The sequence below is a fragment of the Ascaphus truei genome, chromosome 1 (assembly GCF_040206685.1).
Source record: "Ascaphus truei isolate aAscTru1 chromosome 1, aAscTru1.hap1, whole genome shotgun sequence".
In the NCBI taxonomy this organism is placed as follows: domain Eukaryota; kingdom Metazoa; phylum Chordata; class Amphibia; order Anura; family Ascaphidae; genus Ascaphus; species Ascaphus truei.
Genome location: NC_134483.1, coordinates 610896 through 634728, shown reverse-complemented (window position 1 = coordinate 634728; position 23833 = coordinate 610896). Strand labels below are relative to the sequence as shown.

The 23833-nt window shown below is 59.4% G+C and overlaps 1 protein-coding gene across 2 annotated transcripts in view; it reads left to right on the top strand.

Annotated features, from left to right (window-relative positions):
- Positions 1–23833, top strand: part of LOC142467264 (carbonic anhydrase 9-like) — a 255159-nt gene that overhangs the window by 220710 nt on the left and 10616 nt on the right. For both annotated transcript variants that reach the window (XM_075572847.1, XM_075572765.1), the window contains one exon: positions 20963–21056. In XM_075572847.1, coding sequence (XP_075428962.1) covers positions 20963–21056 — 94 coding nt within the window. The remainder of the gene's footprint in view (positions 1–20962; positions 21057–23833) is intronic.

Below are 23833 nucleotides of genomic sequence, written 5' to 3'. Positions count from 1 at the left end.
CCCGACGTTCCCATCACCGTGGGGGACATGCATCACACCCAGACCCGACGTTTCCATCCCCGGGGGGGACATGCACCACACCCAGACCCGACGTTCCCATCCCCGGAGGGGAGATGCACCACACCCAGACCCGAAGTTCCCATCCCCGGGGGGACATGCATCACACCCAGACCCGACGTTCCCATCCCCGGGGGGACATGCACCACACCCAGACCGACGTTCCAATCCCCGGGGGGACATGCACCACACCCAGACCCGACGTTCCCATCCCCGGGGGACATGCACCACACCCAGACCCGACGTTCCCATCCCCGGGGGGACATGCATCACACCCAGACGCGACGTTCCCACCCCCGGGGGGACATGCATCACACCCAGACCCGACGTTCCCATCCCCGGGGGGGAGATGCACCACACCCAGACCCGACGTTCCCATCCCCGGGGGGACATGCACCAGACCCAGACCCGACATTCCCATCCCCGGGGGGAGATGCACCACACCCCGACCCGACGTTCCCATCCCCGGGGGGACATGCATCACACCCAGACGCGACGTTCCCACCCCCGGGGGGACATGCATCACACCCAGACCCGATGTTCCCATCCCCGGGGGGGAGATGCACCACACCCAGACCCGACGTTCCCATCCCCGGGGGGACATGCATCACACCCAGACCCGACAATTCCATCCCCGGGGGGAGATGCACCACACCAATACCCGACGTTCCCATCCCCGGGGGACATGCACCACACCCAGACCCGACGTTCCCATCCCCGGGGGGACATACATCACACCCAGACCCGACGTTTCCATCCCCGGGGGGACATGCACCACACCCATACCCGACGTTCCCATCCCCGGGGGACATACACCACAACAAGACCCGACGTTCCCTTACCCGGGGGGAAATGCATCATACCCAGACCTAACGTTCCCATCCCCGGGGAGAGATGCATCACACCCAGACCTAACGTTCCCATCCCCGGGGGGAGATGCATCACACCCAGACCCGACGTTCCCATCCCCGGGGGGACATGCACCACACCCAGACCCGACGTTCCCATCACCGGGGGAACATGCCTCACAAACAGACCCGACGTTCCCATCCCCGGAGGGACATGCATCACACCCAGACCCGACGTTCCCATCCCCGGGGGGACATGCACCACACCCAGACCCGACGTTCCCATCACCGGGGGAACATGCCTCACAACCAGACCCGACGTTCCCATCCCCGGGGGGACATGCACCACACCCTGACCCGACGTTCCCATCCCCAGGGGGACATGCATCCCACCCAGACCCGACGTTCCCATCCCCGGGGGACATGCACCACACCCAGACCCGACGTTCCCATCCCCGGGGGGACATGCATCACACCCAGACGCGATGTTCCCACCCCCGGGGGGACATGCATCACACCCAGACCCGACGTTCCCATCCCCGGGGGGAGATGCACCACACCCAGACCCGACGTTTCCATCACCGGGGGGACATGCACCACACCAATACCCGACGTTCCCATCCCCGGGGGACATGCACCACACCCAGACCCGACGTTCCCATCCCCGGGGGGACATACATCACACCCAGACCCGACGTTTCCATCCCCGGGGGGACATGCACCACACCCATACCCGACGTTCCCATCCCCGGGGGACATACACCACAACAAGACCCGACGTTCCCTTACCCGGGGGGAAATGCATCATACCCAGACCTAACGTTCCCATCCCCGGGGAGAGATGCATCACACCCAGACCTAACGTTCCCATCCCCGGGGGGACATGCATCACACCCAGACCCGACGTTCCCATCACCGGGGGAACATGCCTCACAAACAGACCCGACGTTCCCATCCCCGGAGGGACATGCATCACACCCAGACCCGACGTTCCCATCCCCGGGGGGACATGCACCACACCCAGACCCGACGTTCCCATCACCGGGGGAACATGCCTCACAACCAGACCCGACGTTCCCATCCCCGGGGGGACATGCACCACACCCTGACCCGACGTTCCCATCCCCGGGGGGACATGCATCCCACCCAGACCCGACGTTCCCATCCCCAGGGGGACATGCATCACACCCAGACCCGACGTTCCCATCCCCGGAGGGACATGCACCACACCCAGACCCGACGTTCCCATCCCCGGGGGGACATGCATCACACCCAGACCCGACGTTCCCATCCCCAGGGGGACATGCATCACACCCAGACCCGACGTTCCCATCCCCGGGGGGACATGCATCACACCCAGACCCAACGTTCCCATCCCCGGAGGGACATGCATCACACCCAGACCCGACGTTCCCATCCCCGGAGGGACATGCACCACACCCAGACCTGACGTTCCCATCCCCGGGGGGACATGCACCACACCCAGACCCGACGTTTCCATCCCCAGGGGGACATGTATCACACCCAGACCCGACGTTCCACCCCCGGGGGGACATGCATCACACCCAGACCCGACGTTCCCATCCCCGGGGGGACATGCATCACACCCAGACCCAACGTTCCCATCCCCGGGGGGACATGCATCACACCCAGACCCGACGTTCCCATCCCCGGGGGGACATGCATCACACCCAGACCCGACGTTCCCATCCCCGGGGGGAGATGCATCACACCCAACGTGCCCATCCCCGGGGGCACATGCATCACACCCAGACCCGACGTTCCCATCCCCGGGGGGACATGCACCACACCCAGACCCGACGTTCCCATCCCCGGGGGGACATACATCACACCCAGACCCGACGTTCCCATCCCCGGGGGGAGATGCATCACACCCAACGTTCCCATCCCCGGTGGGACATGCACCACACCCAGACCCGACGTTCCCATCCCCAGGGGGACATGCATCACACCCAGACCCAACGTTCCCATCCCCGGGGGGACATGCATCACACCCAGACCCGACGTTCCCATCCCCGGGGGGACATGCATCACACCCAGACCCGACGTTCCCATCCCCGGGGGGAGATGCATCACACCCAACGTGCCCATCCCCGGGGGGACATGCATCACACCCAGACCCGACGTTCCCATCCCCGGGGGGACATGCACCACACCCAGACCCGACGTTCCCATCCCCGGGGGGACATACATCACACCCAGACCCGATGTTCCCATCCCCGGGGGGAGATGCATCACACCCAACGTTCCCATCCCCGGTGGGACATGCACCACACCCAGACCCGACGTTCCCATCCCCAGGGGGACATGCATCACACCCAGACCCGACGTTCCCATCCCCGGGGGGACATGCATCACACCCAGACCCGACATTCCCATCCCCGGAGGGACATGCACCACACCCAGACCTGACGTTCCCATCCCCGGGGGGACATGCACCACACCCAGACCCGACGTTCCCATCCCCGGGGGGACATGCATCACACCCAGACCCGACGTTCCCATCCTCGGGGGGAGATGCATCACACCCAACGTTCCCATCCCTGGTGGGACATGCACCACACCCAGACCCGACGTTCCCATCCCCAGGGGGACATGCATCACACCCAGACCCGACGTTCCTATCCCCGGGGGGACATGCATCACACCCAGACCCGACGTTCCCATCCCCGGAGGGACATGCACCACACCCAGACCTGACGTTCCCATCCCCGGGGTGACATGCACCACACCCAGACCCGACGTTTCCATCCCCAGGGGGACATGCATCACACCCAGACCCGACGTTCCCACCCCCGGGGGGACATGCATTACACCCAGACCCGACGTTCCCATCCCCGGGGGGACATGCATCACACCCAGACCCAACGTTCCCATCCCCGGGGGGAGATGCATCACACCCAACGTTCCCATCCCCGGTGGGACATGCATCACACCCAGACCCGACGTTCCCATCCCCGGGGGGACATGCATCACACCCAGACCCGACGTTCCCATCCCCGGGGGGACATGCATCACACCCAGACCCGACGTTCCCATCCCCGGGGGGACATGCATCACACCCAGACCCGACGTTCCCATCCCCGGGGGGACATGCATCACACCAGACCCAACGTTCCCATCCCTGGGGGGACATGCATCACACCCAGACCCGACGTTCCCATCCCCGGGGGGACATGCATCACACCCAGACCCGACGTTCCCATCCCCGGGGGGAGATGCATCACACCCAGACCCGACGTTCCCACCCCCGGTGGGACATGCATCACACCCAGACCCGACGTTCCCATCCCCGGTGGGACATGCATCACACCCAGACCCGACGTTCCCATCCCCGGGGGGACATGCACCACACCCATACCCGACGTTCCCATCCCTGGGGGGAGATGCATCACACCCATACCCGACGTTCCCATTCCCGGGGGGACATGCATCACACCCAGACCCGATGTTCCCATCCCCGGAGGGACATGCACCACACCCAGACCTGACGTACCCATCCCCGGGGGGACATGCCCCACACCCAGACCCGACGTTTCCATCCCCAGGGGGACATGCATCACACCCAGACCCGACGTTCCCACCCCCGGGGGGACATGCATCACACCCAGACCCGACGTTCCCATCCCCGGGGCGACATGCATCACACCCAGACCCAACGTTCCCATCCCCGGGGGGACATGCATCACACCCAGACCCGACGTTCCCATCCCCGGGGGGACATGCATCACACCCAGACCCGACGTTCCCATCCCCGGGGGGAGATGCATCACACCCAACGTTCCCATCCCCGGTGGGACATGTATCACACCCAGACCCGACGTTCCCATCCCCGGGGGGACATGCATCACACCCAGACCCGACGTTCCCATCCCCGGGGGGACATGCACCACACCCAGACCCGACGTTCCCATCCCCAGGGGGACATGCATCACACCCAGACCCGACGTTCCCATCCCCGGGGGGACATGCACCACACCCAGACCCGACGTTCCCATCCCCAGGGGGACATGCATCACACCCAGACCCGACGTTCCCATCCCCGGGGGGAGATGCATCAAACCCAACGTTCCCATCCCCGGGGGCACATGCATCACACCCAGACCCGACGTTCCCATCCCCGGGGGGACATGCATCACACCCAGACCCGACGTTCCCATCCCCGGGGGGACATGCATCACACCCAGACCCGACGTTCCCATCCCCGGGGGGAGATGCATCACACCCAACGTTCCCATCCCCGGTGGGACATGCACCACACCCAGACCCGACGTTCCCATCCCCAGGGGGACATGCATCACACCCAGACCCGACGTTCCCATCCCCGGGGGGACATGCATCACACCCAGACCCGACATTCCCATCCCCGGAGGGACATGCACCACACCCAGACCTGACGTTCGCATCCCCGGGGGGACATGCACCACACCCAGACCCGACGTTCCCATCCCCGGGGGGACATGCATCACACCCAGACCCGACGTTCCCATCCACGGGGGGAGATGCATCACACCCAACATTCCCATCCCTGGTGGGACATGCACCACACCCAGACCCGACGTTCCCATCCCCGGGGGGACATGCATCACACCCAGACCCGACGTTCCCATCCCCGGAGGGACATGCACCACACCCAGACCTGACGTTCCCATCCCCAGGGTGACATGCATCACACCCAGACCCAACGTTCCCATCCCCGGGGGGAGATGCATCACACCCAACGTTCCCATCCCCGGTGGGACATGCATCACACCCAGACCCGACGTTCCCATCCCCGGGGGGACATGCATCACACCCAGACCCGACGTTCCCATCCCCGGGGGGACATGCATCACACCCAGACCCGACGTTCCCATCCCCGGGGGGACATGCATCACACCCAGACCCAACGTTCCCATCCCTGGGGGGACATGCATCACACCCAGACCCAACGTTCCCATCCCCGGGGGGAGATGCATCACACCCAACGTTCCCATTACCGGAGGGGAGATGCACCACACCCAGACCGACGTTCCAATCCCCAGGGGACATGCATCACACCCAGACCCGACGTTCCCATCCACGGGGGGAGATGCATCACACCCAACATTCCCATCCCTGGTGGGACATGCACCACACCCAGACCCGACGTTCCCATCCCCAGGGGGACATGCATCACACCCAGACCCGACGTTCCCATCCCCGGGGGGACATGCATCACACCCAGACCCGACGTTCCCATCCCCGGAGGGACATGCACCACACCCAGACCTGACGTTCCCATCCCCAGGGTGACATGCATCACACCCAGACCCAACGTTCCCATCCCCGGGGGGAGATGCATCACACCCAACGTTCCCATCCCCGGTGGGACATGCATCACACCCAGACCCGACGTTCCCATCCCCGGGGGGACATGCATCACACCCAGACCCGACGTTCCCATCCCCGGGGGGACATGCATCACACCCAGACCCGACGTTCCCATCCCCGGAGGGACATGCACCACACCCAGACCTGACGTTCCCATCCCCAGGGTGACATGCATCACACCCAGACCCAACGTTCCCATCCCCGGGGGGAGATGCATCACACCCAACGTTCCCATTACCGGAGGGGAGATGCACCACACCCAGACCGACGTTCCAATCCCCAGGGGACATGCATCACACCCAGACCCGATGTTCCCACCCCCGGGGGGACATGCATCGCTCCCAGACCTGACGTTCCCATTACCGGAGGGGAGATGCACCACACCCAGACCCCACGTTCCCATCCCCGGGGGGACATGCATCACACCCAGACCCGACGTTTCCATCCCCGGGGGGACATGCATCACACCCAGACCCGACGTTCCCATTACCGGAGGGGAGATGCACCACACACAGACCGACGTTCCAATCCCCAGGGGAACATGCATCACACCCAGACCCGACGTTCCCATCCCCGGGGGGAGATGCACCACACCCAGACCCGACGTTTCCATCCACGGGGGGACATGCATCACACCCAGACCCGACGTTCCCATCCCCGGGGGGACATGCATCACACCCAGACCCGACATTACCATCCCCGGGGGGAGATGCACCACACCCAAACCCGACATTCCCATCCCCGGGGGGACATGCATCACACCCAGACCCGACGTTCCCATCCCCGGGAGGACATGCATCACACCCAGACCCGACGTTTCCATCCCCGGGAGAGATGCATCACACCCAGACCGACGTTTCCATCCCCGGGGGGACATGCATCACACCCAGACCCGACGTTTCCATCCACGGGGGGAGATGCATCACACCCAGACCCGACGTTCCAATCCCCGGGGGGACATGCATCACACCCAGACCCGACGTTTCCATCCACGGGGGGACATGCATCACACCCAGACCCGACGTTTCCATCCACGGGGGGAGATGCATCACACCCAGACCGACGTTCCAATCCCAAGGGGAACATGCATCACACCCAGACCCAACGTTCCCATCACCGGAGGGGAGATGCACCAAACCCAGACCCGACGTTTCCATCACCGGGGGGGAGATGCACCACACCCAGACCCGACGTTTCCATCCACAGGGGGACATGAATCACACCCAGACCCGACGTTCCCATCCCCGGGGGGACATGCACCACACCCAGACCCTACGTTCCCATCCACGGGGGGACATGCACCACACCCATACCCGATGTTGCCATCCCTGGGGGGACATGCATCACACCCAGACCCGACAATTCCATTCCCAGGGGGACATGCACCACACCCAGACCCGACGTTTCCATCCCCGGGGGGACATGCATCACACCCAGACCCGACGTTCCCATCCCTGGGGGGACATGCATCACACCCAGACCCGACGTTTCCAACCCCAGGGGGACATGCATCACACCCAGACCCGACGTTCCCATCCCCGGGGGGACATGCATCACACCCAGACCCGACGTTCCCATCCCCGGGGGGACATGCATCACACCCAGACCCAACGTTCCCATCACCGGGGGGACTTGCATCACACCAAGACCCGACGTTCCCATCCCCGGGGGGACATGCATCACACCCAGACCCTACAATTCCATCCCGGGGGGACATGCACCACACTCAGACCCGACGTTCCCATCTCCGGGGGGACATGCACCACACCCAGACCCGAAGTTTCCATCACCGGTGGGAGATGCACTACACCTAGAACCGACGTTCCCATCCCCAGGGGGACATGCATCACACCCAGACACGATGTTTCCATCCCCGGGGGGACATACATCACACGCAGACCCGACATTCCCATCCCCGGGGGGACATGCATCACACCCAGACCCGACGTTCCCATCCCCGGGGGGACATGCATCACACTCAGACCCGACGTTCCCATCCCAGGGGGGACATGCATCACACCCAGACCCGAAGTTTCCATCCCCGGGGGGACATGCATCACACCCAGACCCGACGTTCCCATCACCGTGGGGGACATGCATCACACCCAGACCCGACGTTTCCATCCCCGGGGGGGACATGCACCACACCCAGACCCGACGTTCCCATCCCCGGAGGGGAGATGCACCACACCCAGACCCGAAGTTCCCATCCCCGGGGGGACATGCATCACACCCAGACCCGACGTTCCCATCCCCGGGGGGACATGCACCACACCCAGACCGACGTTCCAATCCCCGGGGGGACATGCACCACACCCAGACCCGACGTTCCCATCCCCGGGGGACATGCACCACACCCAGACCCGACGTTCCCATCCCCGGGGGGACATGCATCACACCCAGACGCGACGTTCCCACCCCCGGGGGGACATGCATCACACCCAGACCCGACGTTCCCATCCCCGGGGGGGAGATGCACCACACCCAGACCCGACGTTCCCATCCCCGGGGGGACATGCACCAGACCCAGACCCGACATTCCCATCCCCGGGGGGAGATGCACCACACCCCGACCCGACGTTCCCATCCCCGGGGGGGACATGCATCCCACCCAGACCCGACGTTTCCATCCCCGGGGGGACATGCATCACACCCAGACCCGACGTTCCCATCCCCGGGGGGGAGATGCACCACACCCAGACCCGACGTTCCCATCCCCGGGGGGACATGCATCACACCCAGACCCGACAATTCCATCCCCGGGGGGAGATGCACCACACCAATACCCGACGTTCCCATCCCCGGGGGACATGCACCACACCCAGACCCGACGTTCCCATCCCCGGGGGGACATACATCACACCCAGACCCGACGTTTCCATCCCCGGGGGGACATGCACCACACCCATACCCGACGTTCCCATCCCCGGGGGACATACACCACAACAAGACCCGACGTTCCCTTACCCGGGGGGAAATGCATCATACCCAGACCTAACGTTCCCATCCCCGGGGAGAGATGCATCACACCCAGACCTAACGTTCCCATCCCCGGGGGGAGATGCATCACACCCAGACCCGACGTTCCCATCCCCGGGGGGACATGCACCACACCCAGACCCGACGTTCCCATCACCGGGGGAACATGCCTCACAAACAGACCCGACGTTCCCATCCCCGGAGGGACATGCATCACACCCAGACCCGACGTTCCCATCCCCGGGGGGACATGCACCACACCCAGACCCGACGTTCACATCACCGGGGGAACATGCCTCACAACCAGACCCGACGTTCCCATCCCCGGGGGGACATGCACCACACCCTGACCCGACGTTCCCATCCCCAGGGGGACATGCATCCCACCCAGACCCGACGTTCCCATCCCCGGGGGACATGCACCACACCCAGACCCGACGTTCCCATCCCCGGGGGGACATGCATCACACCCAGACGCGATGTTCCCACCCCCGGGGGGACATGCATCACACCCAGACCCGACGTTCCCATCCCCGGGGGGAGATGCACCACACCCAGACCCGACGTTTCCATCACCGGGGGGACATGCACCACACCAATACCCGACGTTCCCATCCCCGGGGGACATGCACCACACCCAGACCCGACGTTCCCATCCCCGGGGGGACATACATCACACCCAGACCCGACGTTTCCATCCCCGGGGGGACATGCACCACACCCATACCCGACGTTCCCATCCCCGGGGGACATACACCACAACAAGACCCGACGTTCCCTTACCCGGGGGGAAATGCATCATACCCAGACCTAACGTTCCCATCCCCGGGGAGAGATGCATCACACCCAGACCTAACGTTCCCATCCCCGGGGGGACATGCATCACACCCAGACCCGACGTTCCCATCACCGGGGGAACATGCCTCACAAACAGACCCGACGTTCCCATCCCCGGAGGGACATGCATCACACCCAGACCCGACGTTCCCATCCCCGGGGGGACATGCACCACACCCAGACCCGACGTTCCCATCACCGGGGGAACATGCCTCACAACCAGACCCGACGTTCCCATCCCCGGGGGGACATGCACCACACCCTGACCCGACGTTCCCATCCCCGGGGGGACATGCATCCCACCCAGACCCGACGTTCCCATCCCCAGGGGGACATGCATCACACCCAGACCCGACGTTCCCATCCCCGGAGGGACATGCACCACACCCAGACCCGACGTTCCCATCCCCGGGGGGACATGCATCACACCCAGACCCGACGTTCCCATCCCCAGGGGGACATGCATCACACCCAGACCCGACGTTCCCATCCCCGGGGGGACATGCATCACACCCAGACCCAACGTTCCCATCCCCGGAGGGACATGCATCACACCCAGACCCGACGTTCCCATCCCCGGAGGGACATGCACCACACCCAGACCTGACGTTCCCATCCCCGGGGGGACATGCACCACACCCAGACCCGACGTTTCCATCCCCAGGGGGACATGTATCACACCCAGACCCGACGTTCCCACCCCCGGGGGGACATGCATCACACCCAGACCCGACGTTCCCATCCCCGGGGGGACATGCATCACACCCAGACCCAACGTTCCCATCCCCGGGGGGACATGCATCACACCCAGACCCGACGTTCCCATCCCCGGGGGGACATGCATCACACCCAGACCCGACGTTCCCATCCCCGGGGGGAGATGCATCACACCCAACGTGCCCATCCCCGGGGGCACATGCATCACACCCAGACCCGACGTTCCCATCCCCGGGGGGACATGCACCACACCCAGACCCGACGTTCCCATCCCCGGGGGGACATACATCACACCCAGACCCGACGTTCCCATCCCCGGGGGGAGATGCATCACACCCAACGTTCCCATCCCCGGTGGGACATGCACCACACCCAGACCCGACGTTCCCATCCCCAGGGGGACATGCATCACACCCAGACCCAACGTTCCCATCCCCGGGGGGACATGCATCACACCCAGACCCGACGTTCCCATCCCCGGGGGGACATGCATCACACCCAGACCCGACGTTCCCATCCCCGGGGGGAGATGCATCACACCCAACGTGCCCATCCCCGGGGGGACATGCATCACACCCAGACCCGACGTTCCCATCCCCGGGGGGACATGCACCACACCCAGACCCGACGTTCCCATCCCCGGGGGGACATACATCACACCCAGACCCGACGTTCCCATCCCCGGGGGGAGATGCATCACACCCAACGTTCCCATCCCCGGTGGGACATGCACCACACCCAGACCCGACGTTCCCATCCCCAGGGGGACATGCATCACACCCAGACCCGACGTTCCCATCCCCGGGGGGACATGCATCACACCCAGACCCGACATTCCCATCCCCGGAGGGACATGCACCACACCCAGACCTGACGTTCCCATCCCCGGGGGGACATGCACCACACCCAGACCCGACGTTCCCATCCCCGGGGGGACATGCATCACACCCAGACCCGACGTTCCCATCCTCGGGGGGAGATGCATCACACCCAACGTTCCCATCCCTGGTGGGACATGCACCACACCCAGACCCGACGTTCCCATCCCCAGGGGGACATGCATCACACCCAGACCCGACGTTCCTATCCCCGGGGGGACATGCATCACACCCAGACCCGACGTTCCCATCCCCGGAGGGACATGCACCACACCCAGACCTGACGTTCCCATCCCCGGGGTGACATGCACCACACCCAGACCCGACGTTTCCATCCCCAGGGGGACATGCATCACACCCAGACCCGACGTTCCCACCCCCGGGGGGACATGCATTACACCCAGACCCGACGTTCCCATCCCCGGGGGGACATGCATCACACCCAGACCCAACGTTCCCATCCCCGGGGGGAGATGCATCACACCCAACGTTCCCATCCCCGGTGGGACATGCATCACACCCAGACCCGACGTTCCCATCCCCGGGGGGACATGCATCACACCCAGACCCGACGTTCCCATCCCCGGGGGGACATGCATCACAACCAGACCCGACGTTCCCATCCCCGGGGGGACATGCATCACACCCAGACCCGACGTTCCCATCCCCGGGGGGACATGCATCACACCAGACCCAACGTTCCCATCCCTGGGGGGACATGCATCACACCCAGACCCGACGTTCCCATCCCCGGGGGGACATGCATCACACCCAGACCCGACGTTCCCATCCCCGGGGGGAGATGCATCACACCCAGACCCGACGTTCCCACCCCCGGTGGGACATGCATCACACCCAGACCCGACGTTCCCATCCCCGGTGGGACATGCATCACACCCAGACCCGACGTTCCCATCCCCGGGGAGACATGCATCACACCCAGACCCGACGTTCCCATCCCCGGGGGGACATGCACCACACCCATACCCGACGTTCCCATCCCTGGGGGGAGATGCATCACACCCATACCCGACGTTCCCATTCCCGGGGGGACATGCATCACACCCAGACCCGATGTTCCCATCCCCGGAGGGACATGCACCACACCCAGACCTGACGTACCCATCCCCGGTGGGACATGCCCCACACCCAGACCCGACGTTTCCATCCCCAGGGGGACATGCATCACACCCAGACCCGACGTTCCCACCCCCGGGGGGACATGCATCACACCCAGACCCGACGTTCCCATCCCCGGGGCGACATGCATCACACCCAGACCCAACGTTCCCATCCCCGGGGGGACATGCATCACACCCAGACCCGACGTTCCCATCCCCGGGGGGACATGCATCACACCCAGACCCGACGTTCCCATCCCCGGGGGGAGATGCATCACACCCAACGTTCCCATCCCCGGTGGGACATGTATCACACCCAGACCCGACGTTCCCATCCCCGGGGGGACATGCATCACACCCAGACCCGACGTTCCCATCCCCGGGGGGACATGCACCACACCCAGACCCGACGTTCCCATCCCCAGGGGGACATGCATCACACCCAGACCCGACGTTCCCATCCCCGGGGGGACATGCACCACACCCAGACCCGACGTTCCCATCCCCAGGGGGACATGCATCACACCCAGACCCGACGTTCCCATCCCCGGGGGGAGATGCATCAAACCCAACGTTCCCATCCCCGGGGGCACATGCATCACACCCAGACCCGACGTTCCCATCCCCGGGGGGACATGCATCACACCCAGACCCGACGTTCCCATCCCCGGGGGGACATGCATCACACCCAGACCCGACGTTCCCATCCCCGGGGGGAGATGCATCACACCCAACGTTCCCATCCCCGGTGGGACATGCACCACACCCAGACCCGACGTTCCCATCCCCAGGGGGACATGCATCACACCCAGACCCGACGTTCCCATCCCCGGGGGGACATGCATCACACCCAGACCCGACATTCCCATCCCCGGAGGGACATGCACCACACCCAGACCTGACGTTCCCATCCCCGGGGGGACATGCACCACACCCAGACCCGACGTTCCCATCCCCGGGGGGACATGCATCACACCCAGACCCGACGTTCCCATCCATGGGGGGAGATGCATCACACCCAACATTCCCATCCCTGGTGGGACATGCACCACACCCAGACCCGACGTTCCCATCCCCAGGGGGACATGCATCACACCCAGACCCGACGTTCCCATCCCCGGGGGGACATGCATCACACCCAGACCCGACGTTCCCATCCCCGGAGGGACATGCACCACACCCAGACCTGACGTTCCCATCCCCAGGGTGACATGCATCACACCCAGACCCAACGTTCCCATCCCCGGGGGGAGATGCATCACACCCAACGTTCCCATCCCCGGTGGGACATGCATCACACCCAGACCCGACGTTCCCATCCCCGGGGGGACATGCATCACACCCAGACCCGACGTTCCCATCCCCGGGGGGACATGCATCACACCCAGACCCGACATTCCCATCCCCGGAGGGACATGCACCACACCCAGACCTGACGTTCCCATCCCCGGGGGGACATGCACCACACCCAGACCCGACGTTCCCATCCCCGGGGGGACATGCATCACACCCAGACCCGACGTTCCCATCCACGGTGGGAGATGCATCACACCCAACATTCCCATCCCTGGTGGGACATGCACCACACCCAGACCCGACGTTCCCATCCCCAGGGGGACATGCATCACACCCAGACCCGACGTTCCCATCCCCGGGGGGACATGCATCACACCCAGACCCGACGTTCCCATCCCCGGAGGGACATGCACCACACCCAGACCTGACGTTCCCATCCCCAGGGTGACATGCATCACACCCAGACCCAACGTTCCCATCCCCGGGGGGAGATGCATCACACCCAACGTTCCCATCCCCGGTGGGACATGCATCACACCCAGACCCGACGTTCCCATCCCCGGGGGGACATGCATCACACCCAGACCCGACGTTCCCATCCCCGGGGGGACATGCATCACACCCAGACCCGACGTTCCCATCCCCGGGGGGACATGCATCACACCCAGACCCAACGTTCCCATCCCTGGGGGGACATGCATCACACCCAGACCCGACGTTTCCATCCACGGGGGGAGATGCATCACACCCAGACCCGACGTTCCCATCCCCGGGGGGACATGCATCACACCTAGACCCGACGTTCTCATCCCCGGGGGGAGATGCATCACACCCAGACCCGACGTTCCCATCCCCGGTGGGACATGCATCACACCCAGACCCGACGTTCCCATCCCCGGTGGGTCATGCATCACACCCAGACCCGACGTTCCCATCCCCGGGGGGACATGCATCACACCCAGACCCGACGTTCCCATCCCCGGGGGGACATGCACCACACCCATACCCGACGTTCCCATCCCTGGGGGGAGATGCATCACACCCATACCCGACATTCCCATTCCCGGGGGGACATGCATCACACCCAGACCCGATGTTCCCATCCCCGGAGGGACATGCACCACACCCAGACCCGACGTTTCCATCCCTAGGGGGACATGCATCACACCCAGACCCGACGTTCCCACCCCCGGGGGGACATGCATCACACCCAGACCCGACGTTCCCATCCCCGGGGGGACATGCATCACACCCAGACCCAACGTTCCCATCCCCGGGGGGACATGCATCACACCCAGACCCGACGTTCCCATCCCCGGGGCGACATGCATCACACCCAGACCCAACGTTCCCATCCCCGGGGGGACATGCATCACACCCAGACCCGACGTTCCCATCCCCGGGGGGACATGCATCACACCCAGACCCGACGTTCCCATCCCCGGGGGGAGATGCATCACACCCAACGTTCCCATCCCCGGTGGGACATGTATCACACCCAGACCCGACGTTCCCATCCCCGGGGGGACATGCATCACACCCAGACCCGACGTTCCCATCCCCGGGGGGACATGCACCACACCCAGACCCGACGTTCCCATCCCCAGGGGGACATGCATCACACCCAGACCCGACGTTCCCATCCCCGGGGGGACATGCACCACACCCAGACCCGACGTTCCCATCCCCAGGGGGACATGCATCACACCCAGACCCGACGTTCCCATCCCCGGGGGGAGATGCATCAAACCCAACGTTCCCATCCCCGGGGGCACATGCATCACACCCAGACCCGACGTTCCCATCCCCGGGGGGACATGCATCACACCCAGACCCGACGTTCCCATCCCCGGGGGGACATGCATCACACCCAGACCCGACGTTCCCATCCCCGGGGGGAGATGCATCACACCCAACGTTCCCATCCCCGGTGGGACATGCACCACACCCAGACCCGACGTTCCCATCCCCAGGGGGACATGCATCACACCCAGACCCGACGTTCCCATCCCCGGGGGGACATGCATCACACCCAGACCCGACATTCCCATCCCCGGAGGGACATGCACCACACCCAGACCTGACGTTCCCATCCCCGGGGGGACATGCACCACACCCAGACCCGACGTTCCCATCCCCGGGGGGACATGCATCACACCCAGACCCGACGTTCCCATCCACGGGGGGAGATGCATCACACCCAACATTCCCATCCCTGGTGGGACATGCACCACACCCAGACCCGACGTTCCCATCCCCAGGGGGACATGCATCACACCCAGACCCGACGTTCCCATCCCCGGGGGGACATGCATCACACCCAGACCCGACGTTCCCATCCCCGGAGGGACATGCACCACACCCAGACCTGACGTTCCCATCCCCAGGGTGACATGCATCACACCCAGACCCAACGTTCCCATCCCCGGGGGGAGATGCATCACACCCAACGTTCCCATCCCCGGTGGGACATGCATCACACCCAGACCCGACGTTCCCATCCCCGGGGGGACATGCATCACACCCAGACCCGACGTTCCCATCCCCGGGGGGACATGCATCACACCCAGACCCGACGTTCCCATCCCCGGGGGGACATGCATCACACCCAGACCCAACGTTCCCATCCCTGGGGGGACATGCATCACACCCAGACCCGACGTTTCCATCCACGGGGGGAGATGCATCACACCCAGACCCGACGTTCCCATCCCCGGGGGGACATGCATCACACCTAGACCCGACGTTCTCATCCCCGGGGGGAGATGCATCACACCCAGACCCGACGTTCCCACCCCCGGTGGGACATGCATCACACCCAGACCCGACGTTCCCATCCCCGGTGGGACATGCATCACACCCAGACCCGACGTTCCCATCCCCGGGGGGACATGCATCACACCCAGACCCGACGTTCCCATCCCCGGGGGGACATGCACCACACCCATACCCGACGTTCCCATCCCTGGGGGGAGATGCATCACACCCATACCCGACATTCCCATTCCCGGGGGGACATGCATCACACCCAGACCCGATGTTCCCATCCCCGGAGGGACATGCACCACACCCAGACCCGACGTTTCCATCCCCAGGGGGACATGCATCACACCCAGACCCGACGTTCCCACCCCCGGGGGGACATGCATCACACCCAGACCCGACGTTCCCATCCCCGGGGGGACATGCATCACACCCAGACCCAACGTTCCCATCCCCGGGGGGACATGCATCACACCCAGACCCGACGTTCCCATCCCCGGGGGGACATGCATCACACCCAGACCCGACGTTCCCATCCCCGGGGGGAGATGCATCACACCCAACGTTCCCATCCCCGGTGGGACATGCATCACACCCAGACCCGACGTTCCCATCCCCGGGGGGACATGCATCACACCCAGACCCAACGTTCCCATCCCCGGGGGGACATGCATCACACCCAGACCCGACGTTCCCATACCCGGGGGGACATGCATCACACCCAGACCCGACGTTCCCATCCCCGGGGGGAGATGCATCACACCCAACGTTCCCATCCCCGGTGGGACATGTATCACACCCAGACCCGACGTTCCCATCCCCGGGGGGACATGCATCACACCCAGACCCAACGTTCCCATCCCCGGGGGGACATGCATCACACCCAGACCCGACGTTCCCACCCCCGGGGGGACATGCATCACACCCAGACCCAACGTTCCCATCCCCGTGGGGACATGCATCACACCCAGACACGACGTTCCCATCCCCGGGGGGAGATGCATCACACCCAACGTTCCCATCCCCGGTGGGACATGCATCACACCCAGACCCGACGTTCCCATCCCCGGGGGGACATGCATCACACCCAGACCCGACGTTCCCATCCCCGGGGGGACATGCATCACACCCAGACCCGACGTTCCCATCCCCGGGGGGACATGCATCACACCCAGACCAGACGTTCCCATCCCCGGGGGGACATGCATCACACCCAGACCCGACGTTCCCATCCCCGGGGGGACATGCATCACACCCAGACCCGACGTTCCCATCCCCGGGGGGAGATGCATCACACCCAACGTTCCCATCCCCGGGGGGACATGCATCACACCCAGACCCGACGTTCCCATCCCCGGGGGGACATGCACCACACCCATACCCGACGTTCCCATCCCTGGGGGGAGATGCATCACACCCATACCCGACGTTCCTATCCCCGGGGGGACATGCACCACACCCAGACCCGAAACTTTGGGTCTGGGTATTAGACATGCTCTAATAAAGTATTATCTTTATTGAGCTACCAATTTTTATGTTTTCTATGGTGCTGGTAATAATTTATTTTGAGAATGTTAAGTAAACGGCATGATGTTTTTCTGCAGAGCGCGGAGCTGCCCTTGCGGCTTAGTCACTCAGGGAGTGCGATTCTCTTGTGTATTTATATTTATAAATAAAATGGCTGGGAACTAACGTTAGCTGTTCAGGTTCTCTGCAAAGGTGCGTCCAGGCCATTCATATCGTCTGTTCTCACTGTGTAATAATAACGTAATAATAATAATAACAACGTTATTTCATATAGCGCTTTCCTCCCAATGAGCCTCAAAGCGCGTCACAACCACCGTATTACGCGCGGGACGCAGCACATAGGAATGTTATACAGACAGTTCCTGACCAGATGAGCTTACAATCTATGTTTTTGGTGCCTGAGGCACAGAGAGATAAAGTGACTTTTTCAAGGAGCCAACACTGGGGCATTATCCTGGTTCCCCTGAATCAAACCCAGTTTCATCGCTTGCAGAGTCCGTGTATTCACGGTTTCTGGTCCACACAAGATGAAGGAGACGCCGAACTTTCAAGACTTTTTTTGATCATTTGTTTTATTCACTTAGGCAGATATATACTGTATGAGGGTATATACTGTATGAGGGTACATACTGTGAGGGTATGTACTGTATGAGGGTATATACTGTGAGGGTATATACTGTATGAGGGTACATACTGTATGAGGGTATATACTGTATGATGGTATATACTGTATGAGGGTATATACTGTGAGGGTACATACTGTATGAGGGTACATACTGTATGAGGGTATATACTGTATGAGGGTATATACTGTATGAGGGTATATACTGTATGAGGGTACATACTGTATGAGGGTATATACTGTATGATGGTATATACTGTATGAGGGTATATACTGTATGAGGGTACATACTGTATGAGGGTATATACTGTATGAGGGTATATACTGTGAGGGTACATACTGTATGAGGGTATATACTGTATGAGGGTATATACTGTATGATGGTATATACTGTGAGGGTACATATAGTGTGAAGGTACATACTGTATGAGGGTATATACTGTATGATGGTATATACTGTATGAGGGTATATACTGTGAGGGTATATACTGTATGAGGGTATATACTGTATGAGGGTATATACTGTATGAGGATATATACTGTGTGAAAGTATATACTGTATGAGGGTATATACTGTATGAGGGTATATACTGTATGAGGGTACATACTGTATGAGGATATATACTGTATGAGGGTATATACTGTGTGAAAGTATATACTGTATGAGGGTATATACTGTTTGAGGGTATATACTGTATGAGGGTACATACTGTGAGGGTACATACTGTATGAGGGTATATACTGTATGAGGGTACATACTGTATGAGGGTACATACTGTATGAGGGTATATACTGTGTGAAAGTATATACTGTATGAGGGTACATACTGTATGAGGGTATATACTGTGAGGGTACATACTGTATGAGGGTACATACTGTATGAGGGTATATACTGTATGAGGGTATATACTGTATGAGGGTACATACTGTATGAGGGTATATACTGTATGAGGGTACATACTGTATGAGGGTACATACTATATGAGGGTACATACTGTATGAGGGTATATACTGTATGAGGGTATATACTGTATGAGGGTATATACTGTATGAGGGTGGACACCCCACACCCGGTCCCTCCTCCCATATCTTATATAAAGGTCCCATGGGAGGAACAAAACATTGTTACAATATAGTGATATAATCCATTCATAAGAAATGTTATCTCTAGGTAGGTATGTATGTATGTATGTATGTATGTACGTATGTACAGTATGTATGTATGTACAGTATGTATGTACAGTATGTATGTGTGTATGTACTTATGTTCAGTATGTATGTACAGTATGTATGTACGTATGTACAGTATGTATGTACGTATGTACAGTATGTATGTACAGTATGTATGTACAGTATGTATGTACAGACTGTATGTATGTACAGTATGTACAGTATGTATGTATGTACAGTATGTATGTACAGTATGTACAGTATGTACAGTATGTATGTATGTACAGTATGTATGTATGTACAGTATGTATGTATGTACAATATGTATATATGTACAGTATGTATGTATGTATGTACAGTATGTATGTACAGTATGTATGTACAGTATGTATGCACGTATGTACAGTATGTACAGTATGTATGTATGTACAGTATGTATGTAGAGTATGTATGTATGTACAGTATGTATGTATGTATGTATGTATGTATGTACAGTATGTTTGTACAGTGTGTTTGTACAGTATGTATCTATGTACAGTATGTATGTATGTATGTATGTATGTATGTATGTACAGTATGTTTGTACAGTATGTTTGTACATTATGTATGTATGTACATTATGTATGTACAGTATGTATGTGTGTATGTACTTATGTACAGTATGTATGTACGTATTCACAGTATGTATGTACGTATGTACAGTATGTTTGTACAGTATGCATGTATATAAATGCATAGCACATATCTATGTCCCTTGTGTCTCTCTGGTACTAGGTGACATGCTGGCAGTAATCTTTGGCGTGCTCTTTGGGGTAACAGCAGTGGCTTTCTTGGTGTATGTGAGGAAAACCCGAAGCCGGAACCAGAGGTGAGGATGAGACTGACCCCCAGCACCCCCAGCACCCCCAGCACCCCCAGCACCCCCAGCACCCCCAGTGTATGGGGGAAGTTAACACTCTGCACATCTAATTAATATCTTCTCCCGCAAGGGGAAGCAGTTACACGGAATAGTGAGTAGGACCCAGAAGCAGTTACACAGAATACTGAGTAGGACCCAGAAGCAGTTACACAGAATAGTGAGTAGGACACAGAAGCAGTTACACAGAATATTGAGTAGGACCCAGAAGCAGTTACACAGAATAGTGAGTAGGACCCAGAAGCAGTTACACAGAATAGTGAGTAGGACCCAGAAGCAGTTACACAGAATAGTGAGAAGGACCCAGAAGCAGTTACACAGAATAGTGAGTAGGAACCAGAAGCAGTTACACAGAATAATGAGTAGGACCCAGAAGCAGTTACATGGAATAGTGAGTAGGACCCAGAAGCAGTTACACAGAATAGTGAGTAGGACCCCGAAGCAGTTACACGGAATAGTGAGTAGGAACCAGAAGCAGTTACACAGAATAGTGAGTAGGACCCAGAAGCAGTTACACAGAATAGTGAGTAGGACCCAGAAGCAGTTACACAGAATAGTGAGTAGGACCCAGAAGCAGTTACGCAGAATAGTGAGTAGGACCCAGAAGCAGTTACACAGAATAGTGAGTAGGACCCAGAAGCAGTTACACAGAATAGTGAGTAGGACCCAGAAGCAGTTACACGGAATAGTGAGTAGGACCCAGAAGCAGTTACACTGAATAGTGAGTAGGACCCAGAAGCAGTAACACAGAATAGTGAGTAGGACCCAGAAGCAGTTACACAGAATAGTGAGTAGGACCCGGAAGCAGTTACACAGAATAGTGAGTAGGACCCAGAAGCAGTTACACAGAATAGTGAGTAGGACCCAGAAGCAGTTACACAGAATAGTGAGTAGGACCCAGAAGCAGTTACACAGAATAGTGAGTAGGACCCAGAAGCAGTTACACAGAATAGTGAGTAGGAACCAGAAGCAGTTACACAGAATAGTGAGTAGGAACCAGAAGCAGTTACACGGAATACTGAGTAGGACCCAGAAGCAGTTACACAGAATAGTGAGTAGGACCCAGAAGCAGTTACACTGAATAGTGAGTAGGACCCAGAAGCAGTAACACAGAATAGTGAGTAGGACCCAGAAGCAGTTACACAGAATAGTGAGTAGGACCCAGAAGCAGTTACACGGAATAGTGAGTAGGACCCAGAAGCAGTTACACTGAATAGTGAGTAGGACCCAGAAGCAGTAACACAGAATAGTGAGTAGGACCCAGAAGCAGTTACACAGAATAGTGAGTAGGACCCGGAAGCAGTTACACAGAATAGTGAGTAGGAACCAGAAGCAGTTACACAGAATAGTGAGTAGGAACCAGAAGCAGTTACACGGAATAGTGAGTAGGAACCAGAAGCAGTTACACGGAATAGTGAGTAGGACCCAGAAGCAGTTACACAGAATAGTGAGTAGGAACCAGAAGCAGTTACACAGAATAGTGAGTAGGAACCAGAAGCAGTTACACGGAATAGTGAGTAGGACCCAGAAGCAGTTACACGGAATAGTGAGTAGGAACCAGAAGCAGTTACACAGAATAGTGAGTAGGTACCAGAAGCAGTTACACAGAATAGTGAGTAGGTACCAGAAGCAGTTACACAGAATAGTGAGTAGGACCCAGAAGCAGTAACACAGAATAGTGAGTAGGACCCAGAAGCAGTTACACAGAATAGTGAGTAGGAACCAGAAGCAGTTACACGGAATACTGAGTAGGACCCAGAAGCAGTTACACAGAATAGTGAGTAGGACCCAGAAGCAGTTACACTGAATAGTGAGTAGGACCCAGAAGCAGTAACACAGAATAGTGAGTAGGACCCAGAAGCAGTTACACAGAATAGTGAGTAGGACCCAGAAGCAGTTACACGGAATAGTGAGTAGGACCCAGAAGCAGTTACACTGAATAGTGAGTAGGACCCAGAAGCAGTAACACAGAATAGTGAGTAGGACCCAGAAGCAGTTACACAGAATAGTGAGTAGGACCCGGAAGCAGTTACACAGAATAGTGAGTAGGAACCAGAAGCAGTTACACAGAATAGTGAGTAGGAACCAGAAGCAGTTACACGGAATAGTGAGTAGGAACCAGAAGCAGTTACACGGAATAGTGAGTAGGACCCAGAAGCAGTTACACAGAATAGTGAGTAGGAACCAGAAGCAGTTACACGGAATAGTGAGTAGGAACCAGAAGCAGTTACACGGAATAGTGAGTAGGACCCATAAGCAGTTACACGGAATAGTGAGTAGGAACCAGAAGCAGTTACACAGAATAGTGAGTAGGTACCAGAAGCAGTTACACAGAATAGTGAGTAGGACCCAGAAGCAGTTACACAGAATAGTGAGTAGGACCCAGAAGCAGTTACACAGAATAGTGAGTAGGACCCGGAAGCAGTTACACAGAATAGTGAGTAGGACCCAGAAGCAGTTACACAGAATAGTGAGTAGGACCCAGAAGCAGTTACACAGAATAGTGAGTAGAACCCAGAAGCAGTTACACAGAATAGTGAGTAGGACCCAGAAGCAGTTACACAGAATAGTGAGTAGGACCCAGAAGCAGTTACACAGAATAGTGAGTAGAACCCAGAAGCAGTTACACAGAATAGTGAGTAGGACCCAGAAGCAGTTACACAGAATAGTGAGTAGGAACTAGAAGCAGTTACACAGAATAGTGAGTAGGACCCAGAAGCAGTTACACG